The following is a 23,152-nucleotide window of genomic DNA, read 5'->3' as shown; positions in this document are numbered from 1 at the left end:
TTCAGGGTTCTGCAGAACAAGAAGTGTCAAGGCAGAACACTTCAGACACGATGCCACCTCTTCATTCCACAGTGCATCTTTCTGACAGTACTTCAGAACTCATAACACACACTCTGCCTCACATTCTCACAAAATGCTCTTTAAACCAGAATATGAGAACTCATAAGAAAGAAGTTACAAGACAGCAAAGCAAAATGTTTAAAGATGTCAAAGAATATCTTGAAACTACATCCAAACCGAAAATGCTTATGAAGCTTAGTGACAAAGACCTGATTTTAAAAAGAAACACGAATGGGTTCACCTTCAGCAGGTTTAACTCCTGCGCTTACACGAGCCAGGGCAGTGAAGTATTCAAACACAACCCTCTCACCTTCCAGGCGCTCTACAAGCCTTTATGTCTGTGCCCTGTAAGCAAGAAAAAGTAACATGCTACATAATACATAACATTTTCCACCTCTTTTTTGCGACGACATTAAGATTTCTCTTACAGATTCAATTTTGTCCACTGCCAGAGAGCTAGAACAGTACTTGGATGTAAAAGAAAATTTGCCTGTCAAAGTTAATAAATTAGTCGAGTTGTTCTTTCATTAATCACACAGAAATTAAGGATGCAGAGAAAATATTCTCTAAGAGAGGGAAGATTTTTCAGAAACTTTACAGGCAAGTTCAAGTGGTTTTCATCAGTCCTGCAAATCTTGTCCCTGGCACTTCTTCCTCAGTAATGAAATAATCGAAATTAACGCGCCAAAAGACTTAATCAGAGCAGGGTTTCCTGACATCCCATTTCTGATAATCAAGTGATGGCAGTGGTAACTGATGAGGGAAATGGGGGGACAGTGATACCTACATGTTTAACCCAGAATCTGCATTAGGACTTTCCAGTTCACCATTCCCAGGTAAAACCCATGGAGGAAAGACTTATCAGGTCTATTAATATTCCACATGACCCTTTGAACAAGTGTTTGCACATTAAATTCATCGCTGCAGTACTGCTAGAGACAATCCAACTGACAACACTAAAAAGCAACAAGGAGAAAAAACCCACATAGTGGACATGTCAGGGATACTATGAAGAAAGAGGTAAAAGAGGACTACTCAATGTGACAACTTCTTTGATCAAAATCATTTCAGCCCACTCAGTTCCTTTTTCTTTCACTGGCTCATGGGAATCTCTGCATTTTGGAAAGAATTCATCTTCCTTCTCAAATGAAAATACAATTCACATACACAGATACACACACATACATAAAACGTGTTACAAAGTGTAACCATTCTACTTGGAAGAAAGAAAACATAATTTGATTCCTTATTTCCTGCAAAGATGGTTTCAGAACATAATTCATATATGAACTTAACATTCAGCAAATACCAAGTATCAGAAACACACTTCAATTTCAACTAGAAGTAATACCTTCACACGAGAATTGTCTGCATAATGGGAAAATACATGGGGTTTTTGTAGAGGCTTTGATCTATTTACATCTACTTATATTAATGCCATGGATATTCAATAGTTCACATTGCATCCTTGGACAGAAGCAAATTCTGCAAGAGCTGAGAGACCTCTAAGAAGAGAAAAATGCAGAAGGAGAAACCATAAGCCATCACCGGAACACATGCACCTGACAAATTAGGAGCATGTGGCCTTTCAGGAATAACAGTGCCTGCAAAAGATGCTTGAAAGAAGAGAAGTCAGTCTGCTTATGCATCCCAGGTGATTGCCAGCAACTCCTCATGCACGTGGCACTGATTCATTCAGACACGACAGTCAGAACTACAGTTCTGTCACATTTGTCAAGCAGGAAAAGACATAACTTAGATTCTACCTGACAATAGCAAATACTGAGCCCACAGCACATCCATTAACACTAATAATTAAGATAAGTAGTGTTTCATTTAGCAAAAGGGCATCTGTACAGCAAAGCCGCAGACAGCTTCAGAAAAAGAATTACTCAGATATAATTTAGAGCTTATTTTATCAGAGGAGTGTGAGGGTACTTGGCACACGTGCACTTTTGTGCAGAGCAGAACACAGAAAACTTCAGCTGTATGAATGTAATAATCATGTGATTTAAATAACTTCTTTGGAAAGCAAAATCATGTATCTGAAGACTCCCAACTAGAAAAAAGACACTAATGAAAACTGGAACATGCATTGGTGAAACAAATTGCTTTTTAACTCCTATCACAAACTAAATTCATCTTTTAATCAGAGAATAAGACAACAAACACCAACAGCCAAACACATCCAAAGAAGTTACAAAAAAGAATAACGGGAAAAGACATCCTGCATATGGTCTAGCTCTGCTGCTCTGACAAAACACAGCAGACCTTGGAAACCTCTTTAATTGATCGTTAAATTAGTGAATTTGAGGCTTTAAAAGGCAGAGAAAGAACAGATTCTGTATTATACTGGATACCACACACCTTGAAGCATCTCCTATTACCATTCTCAACTTTTCCTGCCCAAGGTTAAGCAAATTACCAGTGACTATATGTGTGTGGGTTTTTAACATATATACACACACCAAAAAAACCTAACTAAACTTTTTTAAAAATCCACAACAATGATTCTGTGCAATGTAATGAAGGATTAAAACCTCAAAATTCAAACTGAGACTTTCAAAAGTTAACATCTGGAAATGCATTTATATAGGAAAAAATACACAAACCCCAAACCCTGAGCTCCACCCAACAACAACATCACAAAAAAGAAGTGCGTGCTCTTACAGGATTCTAAATACCAAAACACATTTTCTCATCATACATTCTGGTCTCTCATGATATGAGGTGAAGTTTAATAGAAGCCTGTCGTGAGACACTGGGACTGAAACAAATTTTATAACCACTTACAGTAATTATGTGCATTTTTAGAAACAATAGATGAAGTCACAGTATTATGAAGTCTGATATAACAGAGCAGTGACTGTTCAGTGGACCAGAACTCAAGTCACTGAATGCAGACTCACTGGAAGAACCTGAGAAACATTTTTATTCTTTTATGATTAAGACAATACCATGGAGAAAGGGAAAACTTTACCAAAAGCAACTACTAAACCAGCCTTTGTGTACATTTTTTGACTTTTTAAAATTAATTCCCTACACAATACCTACACATAAAACACCAAATCAAGGTGAAACTGCCTGACAGATGAGACAAAACAGTGCAGAAAGTTTAATGAACCACAGGCTTAAGAAAGAACCAACCACATAGGTCAAACACACAGACTGCTGGAAAAACTAACAAAATTAATGTTTGTTGAACATACATGAACTACAATTACAATTTTATTGCTCTGTATTTGTTCAAATATACCTCACTGTTCCTTTACACAAATCTACGCTTCAAAAAATCAATAGAGTAATTAGAAACGCAGTAGAGAATTAGTGCATTGAGTAACATTTCCATAATTTCTCCTAAGAAATGATTAACAGACATTAGATACCATGAGCAGTGCTTTTGAGGGACTTAAGGATATATTAATTTGGTTTTCCAATTGAAGAAAAGGGTTCTCATTTCCAACTGGCTTCCCATCAGCCAGTATGTTACTTCAAGGCTCTCCAAGAATAAGGAGTATTGGTACAATCAAGAAATTTCACATGCCACTGCAGCACCAAGTGAAAGGGTTTTGGGTTTCAGACTGGTAGAAAAACTTTCCTTTGTTATATGGCTTTAAATCTGAATTTCAACATAAGCATTTAAAAAAAAAAAAAAGGACAAAAAAAGCAAGAAGGTCCATCCACAGGAGAGTCCTAACTTCCCTCTCAGCTGAGTCTACATTGTAATTTCTGCTGACTTTACAAGGTCCTTCAGGGAAACCAAACCTGGCCAACAGTTTCTGTGCCAAGGCCTCATGTTAACAATCATGTCCAGAACACATTGCTGGGATGGGCAGAATCAGCTGTGCTGCCAAACACATCAGCCTGAAATCCCATTTCTTCCTTAAGGTCTGGAGGGATCATCACACCTGAACAGAACTCTGGGTTGTTCTACCACACTCAAGTAAGTAGTTATTAATGAATTCCTTGCCATATCCTCACTGCTCACTGTTCAGGGGTTTCCTGAACAACCAACGTATTAAAAATACTCTTCCCTCATCATCAGTCTACCGAAAACAGAGGCTTTGCCTCCAACTCTCCCACCTTCCCTCTCTTTGTATGAGATGCTGAACAGGCTTCCATCTCTCCTTGTTTTCCATTTATTTACTTTCCATATAGAAACTGAAAGCTTTTTCATTTAGTTGTGTTCGAAGGTAATTATTTCCCTCAAGCAGAAAACTGAATTACAGAGAAGCCCAATAAGCCAGTGTTCAGACAGCAACAAAGGCTCTGTGGGTCCTGCCTTCCCTTCTCAGTTTCAGTTCTCTCCCCACATGAATGTGGATGGTCTGCTGGAATCCACAGCTTCTCCTTAAGAAGGGAATCCATCTGATGCAATCTCACGAGTTACCACATTGCATTCCAACAGGGAAACATCATCACAAGGTAGGACTCCACAAGCTCTGCCCCAAAGCTGTAAACGACTGAGGTCTGAAATCAATCGGTTCAAGCAAACAGATCAACTTAACACTTCTTGTCCCCCAATTGAGCAGCTCAATTTGGGAGAAGGGAACAGCTGGACTTTAAGATCTCAAACTGCAGCCTCACTGGGAGAAATGGAAGTAACGTATTTATCATTTGTTTTCCCTCTCCCCCATATCACACAAACCTTAACAGTTTCCAGAAACTTTTAATTATTTATTGCCCTGAACATACTAACATATCCTCTTTGGCAGATGAGACATTCTTGCACATTCTTCCAGGGATCTAGCCTGCCCCTGTCTTCAAAACTCAGACAGACTTACCAACACTTAGGGAAAACATTAGCTAATATACAGCAACTCATCAAAGCTTCAAATCCCTCACCAAAGTTAACACAGCAGTAGACATTTGTGTGTGCTTGGCATTGCTAAAAAGAAAAAAAAATGACATTGTATTTGCTATTAAAAATAACCACAGTGCAATCTGAATGTTGGTAAGAACAGAGAACTCATCTGTCAATTTGTTCTAAACAAATTCCTGTTCCTGCACTCACGGAAACAGTACCAGGAATAAACTCAACATCTATAATGAACAGATTGAGCCTCAACCAGTCATTTGGCTGTGGCAATGGAGGCCAGAAACAGAACAGGGAATTCAACATTTCTCCCCTCAGCTCCCAAGACCTGTGCAGGCTACCCCAAGAACTGTCTGAGCTCCTAAAGTCCCTGTACATGGAAAAATGAAAGGCTGATGCATACACAAACCACAACATCGGGATAAGGGGAAACATGGAAATGAGGGAGAAAGTGAATTATAAAGTCTTTTATCTGAAGAAAAGCCAGAACTTCCTTGGTATATTGCACTTGAAAAACCAGTTAAGGGCTTGAAGCAAAACCAAGGGATTCTTGAGGAGAGCATTACAATTGCAAATCACCAGTAATCTCACAAAGATTAGAACAAAAATATTCCATGAAAGCCAGCACAGATTTCTAGTCCTGATCTCTTGCTTTGTCTCCATAGTTATAAACATGGGTGGTGTTTTGGGGAAAAATACATGGCCTTTATGCTTTACAGCAGGATTAAAAAAGCATTTGAGAGCATTGAGGTCTCTGGCCTTCTTAGAGTACCTTAAATTGCTGAAAAGCTCTCCCTGCCAAGCAAAGAGGTGATCTGCTCAGGTCTAAAAGAAGCCCTTCTGAGTTCTGATTTTCAGGGCAGTGTTTCCTGTGATCTGAAAGTGCAAAGAATTGAGGCACAAGGACTGAAAAGCAGGGGAGCGCTGCATGACACACAATGTGTGGGCAATAATAAACTCTCCAACACTGAATTTTTACCTGGATTTTGTCCTATGGGAATGCATTCATAATAATGTAACTTCTATGGCACTTTCTCTTAAAATACAAGAGAGGATAAAATGATTGGAGCCACAATACCCAGGTACTGACTATGATGAGATTTATGCTGGAAATACACTGGGAAAAGTATATTTCTGTCTGACTAAAGAGACAGTAAACCTCAGCTCCTTGGTAATCAGACACCACCATGCACAAAATGTAATGGATAACTTGCATTTTTCTACAGCACATATATAAGAGCAAATGTTATTGTTATGTGGGACTCAGATCCTGTACCAAAACCCTACTTATTTTCCTCTTCAGGGCTCTACATCTCAGATATAAGTAAACCAAACATCACCTTCAGGTTAGTGATGAGATACGATGATATCTAGAGTTCACAAAGGTTCTCCTGCTTTTGAAAGATCCTAAGGATACAGATGGCAGAAGCTACAGTTCTTCAGAATTGAGCCAGCCTAATCACTAGCTCCTAAAGAAATCACACAGCACCAAATTATAGCAGAGAACATAAATGAAACAGCAAGGGAGACACTGTTAATTTCTTTTCTACATTCCCCTCATCCCACCTTAAAAGCTTTCCTTCCTTTTTATCCTGAACACAAACCAGAACTTCCCTCCAAGAAAAAACAGAAAAATTAGCCACAATCAGAAGTTCATCCACGTCTTCACTAGTGTTACACAGGAATGTGTTTCAGTGTATAATAGTTTTTCCTCCCTCAAGTCAGAACAGCCATAAAAAGGGGGGGAGGGGAGGTTGATTGCACGAGTTCTGCAGCATCTGGCTATGCAATAAGACTCTTGAAATAATTTTCTCTAGTGTAGCATATAGCCAACAAATCTGGCAAGAAGCAACTTTCAGCATGTGTTGCTGTGACAGCAATGAATTATCACCCCAGTCTGCAGCAAGATTAACACTTACAACCTTGGCATGAGGAACAGTCTGCTCAGACTCTGTGTCAGGAGTAGTGCTCCATGCTTAGGCTCGAAAGGGTGGGCTCATGTTAAGAAATTAAGTGCACAGAAATACAGACATTTGTCTAAACTGTAAACAAACAGATAATTTCTAGGGGAAAAGGCAGTGTACAGCCAGAGAAGTAGGAACACGAAGGAAACCTCATGGTATGGAAGAAAAGAGAAGAAAGAAAGAAGCCATTGAAAACAAGGTATTGTGTGTCGCAGACAATGTGCTCCAAAGAACAGATACAGAACAAAAACTGGGAAACAAGGCACCAGATTCCTCCTGCTTAACACAAAACCTGAAGTATCCAGTCAAAGCAAGGTGATGTGAAATAAGTGGCTCTGAAAGCTTGGTGTGATCTCCGAGTCCAACTCAGGACATTACAAAGTCTGTCAGATCTTCTATCCTCTGCAGCAGAACTCATCATTACTTGTGAGTTAAGGGCAGGTTCAAAACCAGCTTTGGCCTCACTGGAAGGTCAGAGTGGAAATTTCATCAAAAACCATCTCTGCTAAGAAGCAGACTCCTGGTCATCCATTCCACTTTTCCAGCTAACTGACCACAGAGAGAAGAAGCCTGGAACCAAAGCTCCTAACCACAAGTTCTTAAACCAAAAACTGCAAAGGAAAATGAAGGACAAAGAAGAAAAACGTAGTAGAATCTCCCTCCTGTGTGAACACTTACCATACTTAAACCTTCTTCTGCTCTGTAGAATTGACAGAACTATAAAGCATGACTTCTGCTCTTTGATCTGGTCTGCTAAATTTTTTTCAATAAACAGTTTGGAAATTCCACCAATCACCAGTTTCAATTCTAATGCAATCTCTTTGCTTCATGAACCCGAAGAAAAGTACATTAATGCTGTTAAAAGTTGATTTCACGTATTATGTGTTCCACTTTCAAGACCTTAACTTGAAGGAAATACTTTAAGAAGTTAAGCACTGTGAGTTGAAACATATGAATTGATGAGGTTAAGGGGTTCAGCACTGAGGAAGAGCAGGACAAGAGGATTTCATGTCTTGAAAGAAAACTAATTCACTAACTATTAGTAGTAGATGGATAGAAAAGTATTTAAAGTGACAGGAACAGTCTTGCAGGCATCACACTCAGCAAGGGTTTACATAGAACAGAGCTTTCTGCATAACAAAAGGAAAATTTCACTATTTTCTTGAAAAGCTTTATTTCAGATACCTGTAAGTAGATATAACTCACCTGCAAAAGAGTGAATTAAGAGAACAGTATGTGTGGAGAATTTTGTAAGGAAGCTATTACAAGTAATTTACTACCTTGCTAGGAAATTGCCTCCAATTCGCTGTGATGTGAAGCTTCTCCAAGTAAAAAGGTAGCAAAAATATTGTGAAGCAAAGAGGAGCACACACTGAATAGAAACAGTTCTTGCAGCTGAAGGTCACTTTGAAAAAATCTACTTTGCAAAGAAATCAGGGAAATGCATCTAAAGCCTTTAAATTATTTCTCACCATACATTTCTTCCCACTGCTTCATTACTTCAAGCTGGTGCATCCTTCAGGATAAGACTCAATCTTAAATCACTTGCCTTGCTAATAATACAAGACTGAATGATCACTGCCAAACCTCTGTCATGTCCTGAGAGATCACAGAAACACCATCATTCTCTCTTCAAGAGCAGAGATAAATAATATTAAGGCTCAAATATGGTAACCACCACTTTCTGTGGTCCATTCCCTTTGTAGTTCCCTCCTTTAGCACAATCATCAGGGCAAAGGAGCTATGAGGTACATCCTTCCTTTCCTATTTCCACTCATACCCAACAGCTCTGGAGACTGACAGAGAGAGTTGACCCAAAATATATTTTTCTCCCAATAAATCCTTTGTACATACCATCAAGTTGAGTTTGTTACCTTATTTAAATCAGATACTTGAAACATCTGCCCCAAATAATCTCAAATAACCCCCCGCTCAGCTCAGGGGGGTTTTAAGGTGCAATTCTGCATGGTGAGTTATACCAACTACCTGTGCAGCAAATGCTACCACAGTAAAATCCAGGCTTGGCAGCTATTTCAGGCTGCTGGATTACAAGTGTGAGCTGCATTAATGGGTCAATAAGAACAAAACCTTCTGGGTCAAGAGAGTGAAGAAACACTGGGTAGGTTGGGGCATCTCAGCTCCTCTAGAAAACAAATACCTGTTTGAGCAGCCACCAGGAAATTGGATTCTTTGAAGACTTTCACCCATCTATTGTCCTCATCTCCACAAGATGGGAGCATTCAAACACATGAGTTTTGTGGGGTACATCTTGTGCAGATGAGTTCATTCTACACTAAGATTGTTCTGGAATACAAAAAAAAAAAAAAAGCCACAGGGCTGAATACAACGTAGTAACACCAACAACTGATCTCATTGGTATCCTAAGAAATAGATTTTTTTAAAATATAAACTGTAAAGTCAACTGGGCAAATGAAGGGATTAATACTTCTGCTTTTATTTTTGAGCATATCTGAAGTTGTCATTTCAGACAGTGTAATGAAGGGTTTGGGGTTTTGTTTCACTTTAATGAAAAAAATAAATACCAGCATTAACAAGCTTTTTCTAGTCTGAGTATCTTATGGATAACAGCATTTGTCAGTAGCCAGGAAAAAAACAGGACATCAGGAACCACCACACTTAATCAAATTGAAAAAAATCTGTCTCAATACTGAGCATCTGTACATGCTACAGAATTAAACATTTCCCAGATACAGTACAGAAGAATAAACTAGGAAAAAGGAGATGCTATAACACACTGAAAATGTTTAATAGCTGAATACTATATTATGAATCAACTCCAAAAAAAAAAAAAAAAAAGCCTGACAGATGCCCCTAGCCCAGTCCTTTCCATGGCTGCACCAGCCCCGGAGTAAGTGACTCCCAGGACAGCCCAGGAATCCCTGGCGGGGTTGCAGAGTCTGCACCTCTCCACGACCCCGGGAAGCACGTTTGGCTTTCACTGGAGCGCTGCTGTCTCCATCTGGCACAGCGGCCCCCAGGGCTGCAGCCAGCTGGCACGGCTCGGAACAGCCTTGGGGCTGCTCTGCACTGCACAAGGGAGGCGGCCAGAGGAAAACCAGCACCATAAAGAGATAATTTACAGTCCCATTATCCCATCATCCTCAACTACATGCAGCAGGAGCATGATCTAGGCACATGCCCCACGACCACATGCTTTAAACCAACAGCAACAACAAAAAAGTTACGTTAGCTTACTAGGATTTGATTATAAAAGACAGAAATCTTAGAGACGGGCCTATTTAAAGAGGGACACAAGTGGCTCATAACTTGATTACTTGGAAAAACACTATTCATTTCATTAAATTAAACGTAATATGAAAAGTGGATTTGCTGTAATAGCTGATCACAGATTACAGGCATTCTACACTCCTGATTCATTCATTTTTCACACGGAAACTGGGGTAGCTTATTAGCATACAGGAGGAAGTTCCAACAACTGCAGACATAAGACAAGTTTCACGTATCAGGCTCAGCACACGCCAGTGCATCACCTCTGAGAACAGCAGGTACAAGCACACCACTGCAGCACTAACACAGGTTCCTTCACAGAACCTTCGGGATGAAGTCAGTATTAAGAACTCTTTACAGAAGAGGCCACCATTAGGACACCACCCAGGGTCTGTCACTGGCATAGTCCAGAGCACAGGGGCAGTTATTATTTGAGCTGCTACATGCAGCCTCCCATTGTCACTACTGAGGTCGGTGAAATAGCAGTAAGAGGAGAAAAAAAATTAAACTTCATCTTTACCTGCTCTTTCTGGTTCATGGCACAACACTAACATGACACAGCAAAAGTACAACAGAAATGAGCAGCCCAGAGCTGGCAATTCCTTCCAGTTATGTTAAGGAAAGACACTTGTTCACCCACAGCTGAAGAGCTGGATTTCATGTTCTTCACTCACCAGTCTCCATAATGCACAGAAACGTTCAAATTTCACATCTCTTGCTTTTCTCTGGTAAATCAAATATTGCCTGTCCTTTACCTCAGTGGCATTCTTTTCACTCAAACCACTTACCAATTCCATCATGTAATATGTACTTGTTTCTCACTGGAACCCATATCTATAACTAGTTTCCAAATTTCAATTCAAGATCTTAAAACTTGTCAGATTTGCTAACTCAACCTCTCATTAACATCTTTTTTACCACTGCAAAAAACAACTTGTCTGCCAGTTTCAATGCACAGATACAACGTGCTTTACAGAGTTAAACTGCTTGCTTTATAAAGAACAGCAGTAATAAAGTAATTCTTCAGGTTATTGCAGAATTGGAGTTGTTTTTCTACATTCAGGTTTTTGCAGTACACAACCTAAGACGGACAAAGAAAACATCTCCTACTCCCAAAGACCTCTCAATAAGAATATAATTATTATAAAGAGATGCAGAAATTTAATTTATTGGAGTAACTCTGGAACTTGCATAGCAAGAAAAGCTCTAAGTAGCAGAACTACTATGTGACAAGGAAATACATCATGAAGGGCAGTAAGATAAAATTATGCTGAACACAGTATAAGATGAATTTCCTTAGGGAACAGCATCACCATGACAGAGGAGAGTCTCATTCCTCTATGCAAAGAACTGCAGGAACTCTTGAAACTATTTGCACGGCATTCCTCATCCTGTTCTCCACATCAAGATCATCTCACAACCAAAAACACAAAACGCAGTCATGAGTGACCAAAGAACTGAGTGTTCACCATAAACATGTCCAATAATAAGCTCTTGGGAGGGGATGCTTCCTGAGGGAGCACAGCAGAAGTCAGCAATGCACAGAAGCCAATGTGAATGAGAGTTTCACCCTGGTCACCAGCTGCCAGCAGGACACAGATCCATTTCAGAGCAAAACTGGGCAGTAATATGAAAATAATGAAGCACAGCAAAGAAAAACATAAAGCCTTAAGACAAATTTTGCATTTGTCCCTGGAGGGCAGAGGGTCACAAAAGCTCACCTAACACAAACGAGGCACTGAAATCAGTCAGCTATCTCAGCTGTCTGCACTTACTGAGCCGTCATACATCTGCTGTGCAATAAATCTCACCTTTATTTACCAAGTATATTGTAGACAAGGTCCCTTAAAATCTGACTTGCAACACAATAACAAGACTGACTGCAGAGGACAGAAGCACAAACTGTAATTAGACAAACTGTGTGAAATAACATCAGGTTGTACAAAGACACAAGGAGGGAAAGATACTTTTTAAATAGAAGCTGGCAAGGGGGAGGTGTGCAAAAATAAAGCTTATAAACTGCTGCTTTCTCTCCTTGTGCTGATAAACACTGAAGTAATTCAAGTCTGTACTTGATGCAAAAACAAAAGCCCTTTAAAAACAGGAGCAAAACATACATATAAAAGCCCTGGCAGTCAATTCAGTGAGATGAATCCAAAGCCAAACCCTATTTAAAAGCGGCTACTTGGATGCATGAACTTCTGAGTGACAAGCGAGGCAAATGGAGCTCGGTGCCACATGGGTGTTTGATACTCCATCATCCCCATCACCAAACTGTGTTCAAATACTGCAGGCTCTTTTATGTGTTTATGAAAAGTAAAGGGACTAATAACTAGACGATTTTTAAATATAATACATTTTAAACAATGGATTAATATTTGGATGAAAACTTGGTTTAATATACCAAGGAAGAGCTGCAACACCGAACTCCAGATGAAGGCACTAATGACAAAGAGGAGATATTCCAATGATCTCTTGAATGGAATGTAGATTAATAATCTCTACAATTTAATTCTACATAAACACAACTCACTGAAGGAATGAATAGTTGTGTTTTCACATCTTACATCTAAGTGCAGAAGAGGTCAGTTGTGTGTTCAAACTAACCATGGCAAAACCAGCATGGTACAAGGACAAGACCAGTTAAACTCAGTCAAATCTCAGTTCTGTCTTCAGACTTACTATTAAGCAGTGTTAGTTAGTGAGCTGCCTCTCACCACTACTTCAAATATGAGGATATTTAATCCGTTTGTCATGTTTAATATCAGAATTCATGTCAGGATATGAAAACTTGCACTAGCCTCAATAGTTGCATTAAAGAGACACTACATTTTAAGTAGTGTTGAAAACAACTCTTGCTACCAATATGCACTTTTTTCTCTTTTCTTCGAGTTTCACCTTGTCTAATACACAATTTTTTTATTCAATGACAAATTTAGTGCACTGTAGATCTTCACAGATATACTTCCCACCAGGGATATGCTGACATCACCAGTGATACTATGCAAGAGGTAGACAAGAAAAGCCACGTTAATTTCAAGCTCCATTAAACACAGGAAAGGAAGAATACGAGAAGGGGGAAAAGTTCCCTTTACCAAATTTAAAAGTAGCAGAGATAGGCAAAAAAAGAAAAAAAAATTATGGGTTTTACATTACCGTTAGATATCACTGAGAGGTTTTAAGAAAAATAAAACCAAACCTTAAGGAACATTCTTCTTAAGTAGAGAAATGGAAAATCTAAAGTAGACTATTTGCTGTATTCCACACAAAAGAATGTGACAGGACAGAATGCTTGCTGCTAATCAGTTATCAACTGATAAAGTGAATCTCAGGTTACTTTGAGTCAACTGGTGTCTGGTAACAGTTCACTTTACAGATCCTCAAATAGGTCTTGAGACAGATAAAATGATTCTTTCACTTAAATGAGAGAGATCAGCACCATGGCAGCCTCCCCAGCACTAAAGTAAACCACAGACCATTCTTGAGCTGCTGTGCCAGTTGCACTATGTGGTCCCACTCCCAAACAGAATGCAGGTCAATTTAGCAAGGAGTAACTCTTTATAACATTGATTCTATTACCAGCTAATGCAGCAAAGTTCTTAGCTTGAATTAAGCCGAGTGTACATAAAGGACTGCCAAATCAATACGTAAGAGAATACAACTACCAAGACAGAGCTTTCATCCAGTCAGAACAGATCTATCAGCTTCTAAAACTGTTTCCGCTAAGGAAAGGTTCCCAATTCAGGCCTCTCGGCTAGCATATGGCTCTCCCTATGCTCCAACACTGCTTGCTGACAACACAGCCCAGGATAACAGAATAAACTGTAATGTCATTATAGCATTTCACTCACTTGCTCCGCTGTCCATAGGTTAACAAGAGACTGGAGACAGTGGCTCTAGGCAGCTCTTTCTGTCCAAGTCTAGAAAGGTTCTAACAATGGCTGTTTGCACGGTGAGGAAAAAAATTATTTCTTTTTTAATGATGTTTTGAACAGGCCAGTGAAATGCATATGGGTCACCTTCAGACTCCTTTTCTCCACATGCCACTATATTATATACGTGTAGTAAGAGGACATATGTACCTCCTCACCTTGGATGCTGCTGCAGGCTACAGACACTTTATAAATACTTGGAGAACCATGGGAATATAAGTAATAAAAACTCTAAACCCACCGTTTTAAAGTAGCTCTCAGTCAAGTGAAATGGAAAGGTGTGGCTGATTAAAAAAAACAAGCGTTATATCTACCAGGAAAAAGGCAAGAAACCCTCAAAAGTTTCTTCATAAGAATTCATAGATCTGCATATGAACAGGAAAAACGGTGGGTGCTTGGTTTAATGTGGGAAACACAAGGTTTTAAACCGAGTTTATATTTCTCTGGTTTAAAACAAATCAGTCACCACTGGGAATCAAACTAACCGTTGCAAGAGCATTTGTTAGGAAGAAGGATCCCCAGAGTCCCTCCCAAAGGAAAACATTTTCTTTTTGCTCAACTCAAGGAGCAATAATTCAGGAGAAGGGGACTCAGCAACTCAGAAGCAGAAAACTGCCACTACCAGTCAGTAACATTTGTCTCTAAATTTGTAACACCAGTTACTGAAACAGAAAATTCTCAAATGAAAGGAGGAGAGTACAAGGTTTGCAAGCAATTTGCAGCTCTGGTTTCACCTTAACCCTACAGATTAAGGCTTGAAACAAAAATGAGGCTATCACCTAACCTTTGTTTGGGGTTTAGAGCTCTGATGGCTTAAAATAAAGCTCAACAGATATCCCAGCAAATCAAACAAAGCCATTCCAACCCTGCTCACCTTCACACTGCTCACTGTCATTTCAGTTTAAAAGCTTTCAGCATTAAGCAAATAAAATCGTCGACTGCACAAAAAATTAAAGAAATGCTACAACTACTCTGACAAAAAGCTTGGCTATGAGCAAACCTTTGACTGCTCATAGGACTACAGAAGAAAATAAATAAGCCTTCTTGTCCAGCATATCCCTATTTTTTCCTTCATTAGCTTGTGTAGATCCATCTTCTTGCTCTACAACAGGGAACAAACGCAAGTAGGGAGGAAACTGCATTTACTGTCTTTCCAATCCATGTTAAAAAACAGAGAAGTCGTGATGGTTCAGATCCCATAACTTAGGAATTGCTATTCACCACCCTCAATTCATGGTGCAAGACTAAAGGCTAACTCCCAACCTTTGGCCCAGAAACCAACAAGTGATTAAAAAAAATCCCATGCTACAGGATACAAAATAAGGATTAGCACCACTAGGAAGAGGAAGGTCTCCTATTATGTTCTTCAGCACCAGAGACATGAGCTCAGTGGAGCATTCTCAATCTGGCATGTCCCACACACACAAGGCTCCACTGGGTATGGAGCTAAAACCTCACGTCTGGGAATCTCTCACACCAAAGGTCGTGTCTTCACACTGAGAGGAAAGAGAACATTACCTTCAGCAGGTCTAAGGACTTTTTTGATCCTTAGTGGTTAAGAACAAAAGAAGATTGCTCAGGTATGAAACTGGAGACCTCCTGAACAATGAAGCTTGCAGTTGACTTTGACACTCCTCATGGGCTTTCAGGGAGAAGGCAGCTCCCACAGCACATGGCAAAGAAGAACATCCTTCCTGAATCAATCAGACAGTTCACTTAGGCAGCCAAAGCAGAGTACACAGCTGAAAAAAGAGACATGCTTCTTGAATCCTGGACACCTCTTTCAAATGCCCACAGGATTTGTAATCCAGAAGTTTGGTGTACACACAAAAAATGTTAAAGAAAAACAAGCTCAGATTTCCTCATTAATTTAAGCAATCCAAACACTGAGCCTGCAGTGGTGGCACAGCCTGGTGATGTTCCTGGCCCATCATACAGCACAAAGCAAACCACCTTAGCAACACCTCCCTGTTCCTGGACAGGTACATGGGGCAAGGCCCTTGGGGAGCAAACGTGCCCCAACAGGCACAAGATGAGAAGTTCCACCAGCAGCTTACCCTGAAGACTGCAAGGTGGCTTTAGCAAGAACATGACACACTGATTTAGACTGTGGACCACAATACTTGCTACTGAAAACATGACACGGCAGTTATCTGCTAAGTTATTTTAAGCTATTTCTACTTTGAAAGTTAGGAAATGAACCAAAGTCATTTCAGGCTTAAGTCTAAGAATTGATTATCCGTCAAAATATTACAAGGAACCACACACTGAAGTCACAAGTTCATAGGGAGAATGATACCTGACAAAAAGTCATCACCTATAAAAGCAAATGTTTCTTCATATGTGAAAGGATCAATCGGTCTGTAGGACCCATGTAAAGAGGGAATAATGGGAAAAACAAGAGAAGCTCTCTAACAGGCAGAAATACACCAGAACGCAGCTGCTGTCAGTGAGTGCACAGCCCCTGACAGGCAATTATTCTTTGATCTATTGGCTGAAGCACTGAACAAACATTCTGAAATTCCACACAGAACCTTCTGCATATCACAACTGCAGTCACAATGACCAGTTTACTTCTATCATCAAGAGCCTTTTCAGGGCAGTGATAGTAAGAACCATTCAGAATGAGACAGTTTTCCTCCAAGGCTATAGTCCAGGAAGAGGGAATTTAATCATAAATTCAGCTGCCCTTCCAGCAATGAAACCATTACTTACCAACTCCTGGACACAAAGATGCATCTACATGTGTAATTGCTCACTGATGGGGACAAAAGCTACATTCAGAACTGCAAAACAGATTTTTCTCATCTGTAATTCTAAAAGGAATAAGCCAAGTGTTCCAAGTGTGATCCTACAAAAAAATGGAAAAAGCTGACATGAAGGTCTGGCACAAGCCTTTTCAGCATCCTCTGTCTGCTCCGTGATTCCTGAATGGGGCGTAGTGGTGACAAATTTAAGGACCTCTTCTAGAGTATTACTTAATTAAGTGTGAGGTAATTTTCGCATCAAAATTTCAAGGTAAAGTCCATGACCTACAGAAACACAAGCCTTGCTATCAGGTTATTAAACAGATTCTAACAAAGGCAAATCAAAAATGAAGAGTTACAAGTCAAAGCCTCAACAATAAGACATTGCATCCTAATTTTGTGCCACTTTATACACAACTTGAGCCCTAAAACCTCACTCCAACTTTTAATCACAATAACTACAATTTCAAGAGTCAGTCTTAGGATTTCTCCCTCTTCTCCTGCTCCACTCTCCAGTGTGACAGTTTTGTCTTTCCTTAGGCTTCACCACCAGCAACACAATCAAACCACAACAAGCCCTGTGCCTAGAACAGCTTGTACGAGTGCTGCACTTGACTTTGGCCAAGATGCAGAGAGATGAGGCAAGTCACAGCCACACTCCTCCATGTGGGTACAGCAATGCACCGTGATGACAGCTCAAATCCTGCCATAGCCAACGCTTCGGGAGCAAACACTCCGAAAATCTCCACCAGAATCCCAGTGCCTACAAAGACACATACATAATTACCTCTTGCTTCTGAGGATTGAAATACACATTCAGGAGACAGCTCTCCCACTGTAAACCAGGCTTTAGAGCCATTCTGCATGAAGCACTGGCTGTAAAGCAAACTGAACCGCGAGCTGGAGCTCGTAAAAGCTTATTGACAGAAAAGGTGCGTATTAAAACCGAACAGCACAGCACTAAAATGGTCTGCCAAGGCAGAACGCAGTGTAGGTACAGCAGGAGAACGGACCCTTTCTGCCCCCTGCAGTTCCCACTGCTCCCTGGATTTTTAAGACAGGCTTAGGAGGGATAGTAGTTACCATTCTAGAACCAGAACCATTTACATCTGGCTCTTACCAACAGCCAAGGCATTTTTAAACCTACCTTCATCTGAACAACAGTTCAATTGCCCAGTGCCTTCCATAAAGACCAATCATATATATGGAACGTTTCCTGTGATAAACATATAATATAAAAGAATATCACTTGCTAATAAACCTTTAATTTAGCCTCATCATTTTGATGATTAGGATTACAAAGAATCTCCACCAATAGGTGCTCTTAAGCAGCCACAGCTTGCTCCTGGAAGATATACATACATATGCATAATATATATGTATGTAAACTATTAAAGAACAAAGGACTGTTTTCCAGTCATATGGACTATCTAAGTAATTTTATTTCTAGTTATTAGACTATAAACATGCTACCAAGCAGAAAACACCATTTTTCTAATTTTACATGTAAAACTAAGGGATAGGCACAGACAGGGAATTTCAGTGAATTAAAATTCCATGGAAGAAGGTCTCATGTGCATATAGATAAGGGGCGAATAAAGTGCTATAACTGTAATTTATAGACTTCCTCCAATCCTTACAAACACAGACAGGGAATTGAATCCCAATTTAGCTACTCAAAATGTTCCCCTATATTGATCATGTACACCCACATATTTCAGGTGGGCCGGATTCAGAAACCAAACTGTTTCCATACTGGCAACCTGCTTTAAAAAAAAAGGGGGGGGGGGGAAAGAAAGCATTTTTAGCATGTATTAGTAAAACTGGTGTTTTCCCTGGGTTGAGAGACAATTTTGAAACAATCCTGTTCTGCTTTATGAGCCTGGCTGTGCAAAGAGGAAGTGAGAACAGATTGATTACAATGGAATATCTGTATTTCCAGCTGTTTTCTCAAGCAATGATGAACACATCCCTACATTAGATTTCGGAAGAAAAAAGCTGTTGCAGCACACAAGAGGTATGTAGGTTACACAGGATGCTCCATATTTAGAAAAAGGTAATTTTCCTAATGAAATTTTATTTTCACTCTTCCATATAGCACTTGTTTTATATTTGTCTGAGACATCTTCATATGTCTCTGGCCATTTTTTTCTTCCACAGCATATATCCGATTTTTTCTCCATTTAAGCTGAATGCACCATCTACTACGCCCCGATTTGTATTTTAACATGCTATAGACTACATAAACCCAGATTTGACTAACATACTCCATAATATTGACCTATAGGGAATTGTAAAATATTTAAAACAAGCCTGGCTATACTTGGCAGGGATATCAAGTAATGAAATCCATTTAAAATGTATTTCTTCTCAGAATCCATCTTTTCATCTTTAGGTTAAAAAAAAGGTAAACTGGATTATCCTGAGAACATGAACGGAACATAGAAAAATGGTTTGGCACCTCACCCTTCAAGTGCATCCTTCATGCTCTAGCTCTGTTACAAACAATATGCTGAGCAGCTTAATGCAAAGCACTGGGATCAGAAAGTTTTCAATGGGTTGTTCCAACAAAAACACAATCTGTGCTGTCCCAAACCCCAAGTTTTGCTCCGTGTAGCTGCTGCTTTCTCCTCCTCAGTCACCACTGCGACGACTGACAGAAATCTGCCAAGTCACTTTGAAGTAAAAACTAGTTGATTCTAGGGAAAAACAGTAATTAGTTGCACAGTGCATAGAAAAGCCCTCCAGAAACATGCATGTGTATAAGGATGTTATTATAGGAGATAGGTGGGGAAAGCACTCTTCCTGCTTTTTGCCTGGTTTACAGGGATTTTTCCCAGGCGCCAACAGCTCCCAGAGCAAACCCCTCCTGCCTTTGCCTGTACTCCAGGCTGAGCCAGTTCCTTCTCCCCCGCCTCACCAGAACAGGAATCCTTTTCCAAGTGGATTATCAGCACGAGCAGCTTCTTTTTTTTTTTTTTTTTTTTTTCTTTTTTTTTTTTTTTTTTTCTTTTTTTTTTAAGGAAAAACACACACATAACGTAGCGAGCCGCAGCCCCCGGCGCCGGGACCCGCTCCCAGCCATTGTGCTCGGCGCAGCCCCCCGGGCTCGGGCGCGGCCCCGCGGGGCTCCACAAAGCTCCGCCACAGGCCGGACGTGCCCGGTGCCCCGGGCCTCCCCTCCCCCCGGTATTCCGGGAAACCTCCGGGAGGAGGAGGAGGAGGAGGAAGCGGCGGCGCTGCGGAACAGCCCCGCTGCGGAAAAGCCGCCGGGGCAGGTGGCAGCGAGGGAGGCCCCGCCGGGGCCGGTTCCCTCCTCCATCCCGGTGCCCCCCTCGCCATCCCGGAGGCACCGAGCGCTTCCTCCTCCCTCCCCCCAGGACCGCGTGCGGGAGCCCGGGCCCACCTGCCCCGTGGGGAGGGAAGGAGAGGGAGGGCTACAGGGGGACCGGACCCGTCCCCTCCCCGAGGCGGCGGTGGGTAGGGAGGGAGGGAGGGAAGGAAGGAGGGAAGGGAAGGGGGGTGGATGCGAGCCGCCCCCGGTACCTTGCGCTTCCTGGTCTCGGCCGAGCCGCTCCACACGAAGCACTGGTAAATCGCCCGCAGGTTCTGCTTCCAGTTCTCCACCTTGAAGCCGGTCACATGGCAGCACCCGGCCGCCGGCGGACTCATGTCAGACCCCCCCACATCAATCCGCCCGCACACGGGCCGGGCCGGCGGGCAGCGAGCCGGCCCCTTCCCCCGCCCCGCAGCACCGACACGGGCCGGGGCCCCCCCGCCCTCAGGGGCTCCGGCCCCTCACGCCGCCGCCGCCGGGGAGCCGCTGGCACATAGAGCCGGGGCTCCGCCACGGCCCCCCGGCTCCGAACAAAGCGCGGCGGGCGGGCAACGCGCACTCCCTCCCGCCCTTCTCCCGCACACACAAAGATGGGGCGCTCTGAGGCGAGGAGAAGGAGGAGGAGGCGGCGGCTGTAGCGGCCGCTGCCGCCCCCGGAGTGGCCGCCGCTCCCTTCTACCTCATAGAGGCCGCTGTGGAAGCGGCGGGCGGAGGGGAAGGGAGGGGATGGGGGCGCTGGCGGCGGCGACCCCGGCCGCGGTGCGAGCGGGCGTGTGTGAGGAAGGGGGCGAGTCCCCGCCCGCCGCCGCTCCGGCTTCCCCCACCGGCGCCCGCACGGCTCTTGTCCCTTTAAACCGCCCCCCCGCCTCCTTCGCCGGCTCCTTCCTCCTCCGCCTCGCCCGCGCCCCCCCCGCCCGCCGCGAGCAATGGTCCGAGCCGCTCACTCAACCCAGCCCGCCCGGCCCGGAGTGGGATAGACCAACGGGGAAGGTGCGGGAGGAGCGCCTCCTCTGCCCCGCCGCCCGCGGGGGAGGGAGCGGCGGGGGAAAGGAGCGCGACGATTGGTCCGCCTACCTGTCAATCTACCCATCTCTAGTGTCTCATTGGTTCCTTTCCCTTTCTTCTCTCCCCCCCTCCACCCTTCCTACCTAGCATTTCCCCCCACCGGAAAGAGGCGGGACATCCCCGACGATTGGCAGGGTATCTGACCAATTGAGATAAGAGGTGGGGTCTATGTGGTGGGAGCGCCAGTATGATTAGTTGGGATGGCCATCAGTCACGTTGCAAGTGGAGAGCGGATTGGCGGTGGCCTTGAGGGGGCGGTTCCTCCCAGAGCAGCCTGTGCTGCTGTCACATCCGCTGGTCCCGCTCTCGCTGTTCCCTCAGTGGTTTCCTGAGGGAAGAGGGATCTCCTGAGGGGCCAGGGATCGCCGGGCTCCCGGGAGAAGCTCCGCGCCACGCTCCCGCGGGTTCCCAGGACCATATATGGTCCCTCCATACCGCCAGCCTGCATCCTGGTCTTTCCATAGGGAAGAAACAAAAGCGGTCTATAAGCAGAACTGGTGTTACTTCAGGTTTTTCCTATACAAGGGAATGGGAAGATAGTGAAGAATGTTGCAATCTGTACAATCTGTACATAGTTTTCGGCTTGTATGTCACACACACTACAGAGTTGGAGGCATACATATACATATGGAGTGAGGCAGGAGGGAAAGGATGGGAATTGTGCCGTGGTTTCTGAAGAGAGAGACCGGAGGCTTTGAACACTGCAACAAGGAAATAAGTGTGATCCCATTTTGCAGTGCGTGCTAATCACATTCCTCGGGAGCAGTAACCTTGAAATCTTCACCCTTGCAGATTTTCATTTAGTGTCCAGTTTCCTGATCTGCTGCTGCAGCTCGCAAGAAGTAAATACAAAAATTCGTGACAATCACCTGAGGACTTTCCTCCAGAGGTGCTGCTGTTTTAAAAAGAGAGCAAGGTAGGTAGTAGGAAACTTAGATGATATGTACATAGCTAGAAGGTTTGGTGGCAAAGCTGGGCTAAGAAAAGAGCTGGGTTTGTGCCCTCAGGCTGAGGCAGCAACGGGACACAATGTCCTTCTGCTTGGGACACCTGTAATTGTTGCATCTCCTGGCTCACACTACTTATTAGCCTCTCCCAGAAATCCTTCTTCCGTGCAGTCTGGGGATTACGTTTCAGTGATAAACCTGGAATTGCCCCACAGGTGGAAAAAAGAGATGCCAAGAGTCAGGAGAGGGCCTGATTATCCCACCGTGTACACAAATTGCACTGAATGTTTCAGAAGATTATGAGTGGAATCTGGAGGGAGGCTGTACCCTCTCTTTGACCCTATGTAATTATTAGACCTATTAAGTCATCACAGTGCAGCATACACCTCTTGGGAAGAGAACAGGAATTGGTGCTGCACTTCCTTCCTGTGTTAACAGGAGTTCCAGGAGAATTAACCAGTTTTCAAAAGCAGGAGTCAGAGCCTCTGTGAAAACCACCGAAACATCCCTCAGAAAAGAGGGAAGTCAAGGATTGCCAGCTCAAGGTGCCTAGAAGGGAATGGGATGGGTGATTAGTGCACTAACAGCATCTAATAATTATTCTCTGAGTATTTACAAAGCCCTTGCTATTGCTACAGTCTAAATACAAGCAGAAAGTTATTCTTATTCTGCACCAAGCTACTGTTACTAATCTGGGGCTTTTCTCCATGGCTACCACATGAAAACAGGAGATAAAGATAAAAGAGAGAATTTCTGCCAATGAAATTTAAGTCCATCTCGCTGAAAAAACAGGATACCAAAGAGACAATACATATGTTCAATGTCCTGCAGACTCTGAAATTTTCACGGAGATTTCTATGCCACTCTGTCTTGCAGAGTGCCTGTGTTTACTCCCTGTAGGGTGTGGTGTAGAAATAGCAAGAATTGTGAGTTTAAACGAAATTGTTTTAAGAAACACCTACATTTTTTAGTGGTTCTCTCTTTGAGAGAGAACCTTTGGAAAAAAAACCCATGATCTTTCTCCCTGGCCACTTC

The 23,152-nt window shown here is 42.5% G+C and overlaps 1 protein-coding gene across 1 annotated transcript in view; it reads right to left on the bottom strand.

Annotated features, from left to right (window-relative positions):
- Positions 1-21,068, bottom strand: part of USP22 (ubiquitin specific peptidase 22) — a 92,323-nt gene extending 71,255 nt beyond the window's left edge. Inside the window, 1 exon segment of the mRNA XM_066329816.1 lies at positions 20,315-21,068. Coding sequence (XP_066185913.1) covers positions 20,315-20,440 — 126 coding nt within the window. The 5' untranslated portion in view covers positions 20,441-21,068.
- Positions 21,069-23,152: the final 2,084 nt, after the last annotated feature.

Source organism: Sylvia atricapilla, chromosome 15 (assembly GCF_009819655.1).
Source record: "Sylvia atricapilla isolate bSylAtr1 chromosome 15, bSylAtr1.pri, whole genome shotgun sequence".
Classification (NCBI taxonomy): domain Eukaryota; kingdom Metazoa; phylum Chordata; class Aves; order Passeriformes; family Sylviidae; genus Sylvia; species Sylvia atricapilla.
This window is presented reverse-complemented; position numbering and strand designations above follow the sequence as displayed.